We start from the raw sequence: 5,395 nt of genomic DNA, 5'->3' as shown, positions 1-5,395 counted from the left end.
TTATGTGAGTTACGGGGAGTGCTACTGGACACAGCTTCCTGTGTCTTTCTGATTGGTCCTGAAAAGAGTGCCCGGGGGCATGGGCTTAGTACAGCACTGATACATGGCAATGTATGTGAGAATATGAAGACAGAATTTGAATCTAAGCAATGTGAATTGCAGTTCATCAGAACTAGGTTATGTGGTTTTCTTGTTTAACAGTCTCGACTGTAGACGAGCTGCAGACAACCACAGGAAATCTATGAGGCTCAGCTTCTGAGAAAAAAAGTCAGTACGCTTTACTATACATCCTTATCACTGTTCCATTCATAGTGAGATTATAAATACATTATGTTTTTCCATGGGAAAACTGCTTCATGCCTGCCACTGTTAGCCAGGAGCCATGATTTACTTTGAATACAGTCTTTGGTGTTATTCTTTTCTGTGTGCAGCTGCATTAACACATGTCCATTTGTGCAGGAAAATACTGTGATATATTTGTCTGACCTTATGACCACATAAACATTTGACATTTTACTCATAAACTTCTAATGCATTAAACAGAAAGAAAAGAGACAAACTAAAAATTCATCTCAGGTCAGTTAGTTTTTTGTGTGTGACCAAAATGCAAATGTATGAACAGCACTACAGCACTGTATAAGTTATAGGGATTTTAGATGCTTACATTCTTATTTATCAAAAGTACATCTGATCAAGCATCATGCATTCAAGCATCAAGCATTCGACATAAAATTGTCTTCAGAGACCTGATCAAGTAATCATGACACTTCTTCTTTCGGAGCTCCCTTCAGGGGTCCCCACGGTGGATTATCTTCCCCTATTCCTAGCATTCTCTTCTGATAACCCAGCCCCCTGTATGTACTTTTTCAATACACCCATTAACCTTCTCTGCAGTCTTCATCTTTTCATCCTACTTACCAGCTTCATATTCAAATATCCCTATATTCCTCCTCTGCACATGTCCAACCCAGCCTTGCCTCTCTAACTTTGTCCACAAACTGTTGAACCTAAACTTTCCCGCTGATATCCTCATTTCTTATCCTCTCCATCCAGGTGACTCCCAGTGAAAATCTTAGCATCTTAAGCTCTGCACCCTCCAGCTTGGCCTCCTGTCTTTTTTGTTAGTGTCACCGTCTCCAAACCATACATCATTGCAGGTCTCACTGTCATCTTGTAAACCCTCCCTTTCACTCTTGGTTTTGTCCTTCTTTCACAAATCACCTCTGACATTTGTTAAATTATAATACATTAAAGCTGTTCAAATTTGCAGAATAGTTGCGCAAAGGTCTTTAAGGTGCTCAAAACAAAAGTCCCAGAGAGTGCAGCGCACACAAACACTAAAGGCAATGGGTTGAAGTTAATAAACAAATTAAAAATTTATAAATTCCTATTTTGTTTTCAGTGCCTACAACTTTGCACAACACATTTAATTCTACAAAGCTCCATTAGAGAAGTCTAAGAGAAATGCTGTTTCTCTTTGCTCCACTAGGGGCGGTGTGTCGATAAGAAGGGGGTTTCCTCTGTACAAAGATATTTAAAGGGGAGGTGATAGTATGGCAAATTTTTGTAAACAGAGCATAGAAATTCGTTTTTTCCCTGAACTAGCAATGCTAGTTCATTTGTTTGTCCTTTGTCGTGTAACAGCGAGTGGCAGGTAAAGACCAATAACGAAAGTTTTTTACTGAAATAAATATTTCCTCTGCGGATGAAGAGGCAGCTCTCCGGGGTGGTTTTGTTTTCTCGATGATAGCCTAACATCTTTGCGGCGTACATCGGATAAGCTCGTCTGTTGTTATTTTGATGTTGCTTGCTAGCTGGAAATCTTAACGCCATTTTCGTCTTTGTATTACGTACAAGGCACATGAAGTGACTGATCTCTATTTCGAAATAGAGTTTTGCTAGCAGGGATAGCTGTCGGTCTCTCCCTGGGTCCTCTTTAGCGGAGGGGAAATTCATTTCGTCCTTTTCCTGTAGCTTAGGGTATTGCATAATGTGGCAGTAAGCTGTGGTTTAACCTAATAATAGTTTGTTTTGAGGGAAAAAAATACTCCTTTATCTTCGACGACGGTGCTAACGTTGGCTAACAGTAGCAATATTCCAACATGGGAGTCACCAACATATACATTAAAATAGGATATGCTACTGTTGGTACTGTGTTTGGACTGTCGGCTTTCTTGGTCTGGAATATCGCATATAAACAACCATGGACGGCGGCTATGGGAGGCCTGTCAGGTATGTTGAAACACATAGCATTAACTAAAAACACTGCAAACAGTTAATGACTTTATCACGGGATATCGGCGCATTTAGCCATGTCAGGCATCCTAATCGCGATGTAGGCCTGGACAGTTAAGCGCCATAATCATATAACGACTCTTAAAATTTAGTCCGTCACTGAAATCTTTATAAGATACAATGCATTATTGGTACATTATGATTTTTAAAAAAAAAATTGTAATGATATTTTTAATGCTAAATTATAATTATTTATCTTTCAAGTAGAAAAACCGTATTGTTCTTTTTTAATTAACTTCAATAATTGAGTAATTTAAGTGATTTACTTGCATTTCTGAGTATCATGTAAATTTTGTTTTAAAACACATTTTTTTGCAGAAAATTTCTAAAATAGTAGTCTTTTCTTGTTTTGTATGGGAGTAGTCTATTACATTCTATTACAACACTGTAATTTCCATAAATTACTGTCACGTGGTGGTTTTCTGTAGTCTTCAGGCTGCAGTGTTATCATACTCAATCGAAATCTGTGTTTTTCTGTCTTGACAGGAGTTTTAGCGCTCTGGGCTCTCATCACACACATCATGTACCGTCAGGACTACTGGCGAACCTGGCTCAAGGGTCTTAGATTCTTCATCGCTGTTGGAGTATTCTTCTCAGTTTTGGCTGTGGCTGCCTTTATTATCTTCCTAACTATGGCCATCGCACAGAAGCAATGTAATCTTGTCTTTTCTGTTCCTGTTTTTTTTTTTTTTTTTTTTAATGAATTTTGTATTGTTGTTCATTTATGTTAAAATAAGTGACTGACAATTCAAATACTCAGAGAGGTGAGGATTGTTGTGACTCTAGTAGTAACCACCTTGTTTTTTCTGTCCCACAGCTTTCACTGACCCGAAGAGCTTCTACCTCTCCTGTGTGTGGAGCTTTCTGACCCTCAAATGGTCTTCCCTCTTGGCCTACTACTCATACAATTACCGCCAGGAGTTTGCGGACATCAGCATCCTCAGTGATTTTTAGTCAGTACTCATTTTAAAGACTTTGGTGGACTTAAGGGGTTTTAGGCTGCCAGCGGGAGATGGACAATGAGCTTTTATAATAAAGAAGAGGAAAAGCAGACATGGCTAGATTAAAAAAAAAAAAAAATCATCAGACTTTTATCACATGGTGCTGCATTTGCTGCACTTGCTTAACAAGCTCTGTATTTGCATAGTAACCTGTTCTCCCACTTTTAATGGCCTACGTGCTACAGTCCTGTAGAAATTGTAAACCTCTGAAAACGTCAGCTGCTTTTGAATGAATTTGTGGAGGACATTTGAGACATGCAGGTGGTTTTAAACAGCTACATCTTTGGATTGTTTCATTTTTAAACAGTCAGAAAATCCCCTCCATAACAGGCTTTTAATCCAGTGATTAGTGTTTCAAATGAAAGTTAAAATACTCAACCATAAAATCGAAACCAAAATTAAAACCATTTACCTTAAAAGTTATACTAGCTTGACAGCGAGTGATTGTTTTCATCCAAATTAGCTCTCAAACAGTCAGCACTCAACTGCAGAATACTCATATCTCCTGATAGTCACTGACTTAATGTTTGAGAAGTGTTTTATAGTTATTATAGTCCAGGATTTGCTAGACAATACCAATACCACTGTTCAATACCAAGTTCTTTATTCTGCTGCACTACTCTGCTATTGCTATTGGCGCTTGTTATTTTAGTATCACGACTAAACATTATGTGTGAAGCATTACTACAAAGATCAAGCTGTTGCAGTCCACTAACAAAAATGGCAACATTATCGAGAACGTTTTGTTTATATAAACTTAACTGAAACTTGTTCACCTTCACTTCTGTGTACAGATACAAATGTCTGTCTTAGATGAGTTAAATATGTTTTATGTGCATCCTACTTTTTGATGAAAATCCTCTGCGGCATTGGTTTTATACAGACTCATGAAAAAATGTATACACTCACTTCTTTATATTTTTTCCCCTACAAGTCCATGTACATGTTGCTACATGTAGCCACGTATCACCAGTACTTGCAGCATTTTACTACTGTTGGCACCATTCACAAACAGTACTCTCAGCTTTTCACAGTTTTTGTTTGGAAAATGACTGGTTCTCATAACATTTCTGTCATTGTCAATTTATTCGTTGAACTATGTTTTTGGAAATTTAGCTGCAGATATAAAGTTTTGTGTTCTCATCGAAAGCTTTCTGTCATGTGAAATGTTAAGAGCATTCATGCTTCTGTAAGAAAGGAAGAAGTGCTCTATTGTTCTCTCATTCTTGAAGGCGATGCCTTCAGGTGAAGTTTGTGCTTTTCTTTTTGTTCCACCAGAGGGAGACTTTCATTTTATGTCGAGAGGTTATCTGAAGTCTGGCATTCCTCTTTTAGAGAAAACACAAATGGAACTACTATATAATTGCACTTTAGTCTATGATATTGATGCCATTGTTTTGCACACAAATTCTAATACAATGGGACAAAATCATGTGTTACACATTGTCATGTCTGTCTCACCCTCTTTTTGTGAAAAGAAGGTGTTTGTATGTATCATTTTGTTGCAGTTAGCAGGATTACTTGTATTCGCCAAATTAAACTGGTTTGTAATTGGTTTAGTTCCAGCTCTATCTTATGTCTACCCTTTTCCCATAAAATATGTAAAGTTGTATTTTTGTTTGTGTGTTTCTGTTGATAAGTATGAATATCAGGATGCTACATGTATATAGAAACTGAACCTATTAAAATACATTTATTGGTAATTACATCTTGTGTCCTTGCTCGGTAGCACACTGATGAAACGGCACATTCGGCAATCAGAAGTTTAACCAATTTAACTACACTGCTCAATAAATTAAAGGAACACTTCAGTCAGAGTATACCATCAAGTCAGTTAAATTTCTAGGACATTGATGTGGTCAGTTAAGTAGCAGAGGGATTGTTAATCAGTTTTATTTAATTTGTTTTAGTGAAATTCAACAATGAGACAAGCCTTCAAACAGGAATGTTTTTATAGATGGAAGCTGACATTTTTCCTTCCTCATCTCTTCTGATGACTTTTTTCACTGGTTTTGCATTTTGCTAGAGTCAGCATCATTACTGGTATCATGAGTCGGCACAGGTAGTCCAACTCTCCCAGGACAGCACATCAGTGTGTG

The 5,395-nt window shown here is 37.5% G+C and overlaps 1 protein-coding gene across 1 annotated transcript; it reads left to right on the top strand.

Annotated features, from left to right (window-relative positions):
* Window positions 1–1,514: 1,514 nt before the first annotated feature.
* Window positions 1,515–5,000, top strand: slc48a1a (solute carrier family 48 member 1a). Its single transcript, XM_085260326.1, has 3 exons — window positions 1,515–2,232; window positions 2,782–2,949; window positions 3,113–5,000. The coding sequence occupies exons 1-3, from the start codon at window positions 2,103–2,105 to the stop codon at window positions 3,247–3,249; spliced, it is 435 nt and encodes a 144-aa protein (XP_085116452.1). The 5' UTR covers window positions 1,515–2,102; the 3' UTR covers window positions 3,250–5,000.
* Window positions 5,001–5,395: the final 395 nt, after the last annotated feature.

This window comes from Mchenga conophoros, linkage group LG20, assembly GCF_057382185.1.
Source record: "Mchenga conophoros isolate Kocher_MC1m ecotype Shallow Benthic linkage group LG20, M_conophoros_male_GT1.1, whole genome shotgun sequence".
Classification (NCBI taxonomy): domain Eukaryota; kingdom Metazoa; phylum Chordata; class Actinopteri; order Cichliformes; family Cichlidae; genus Mchenga; species Mchenga conophoros.
Note: the sequence above shows the minus strand (reverse complement) of the source record. Positions and strands in the feature narration are given on the sequence as shown.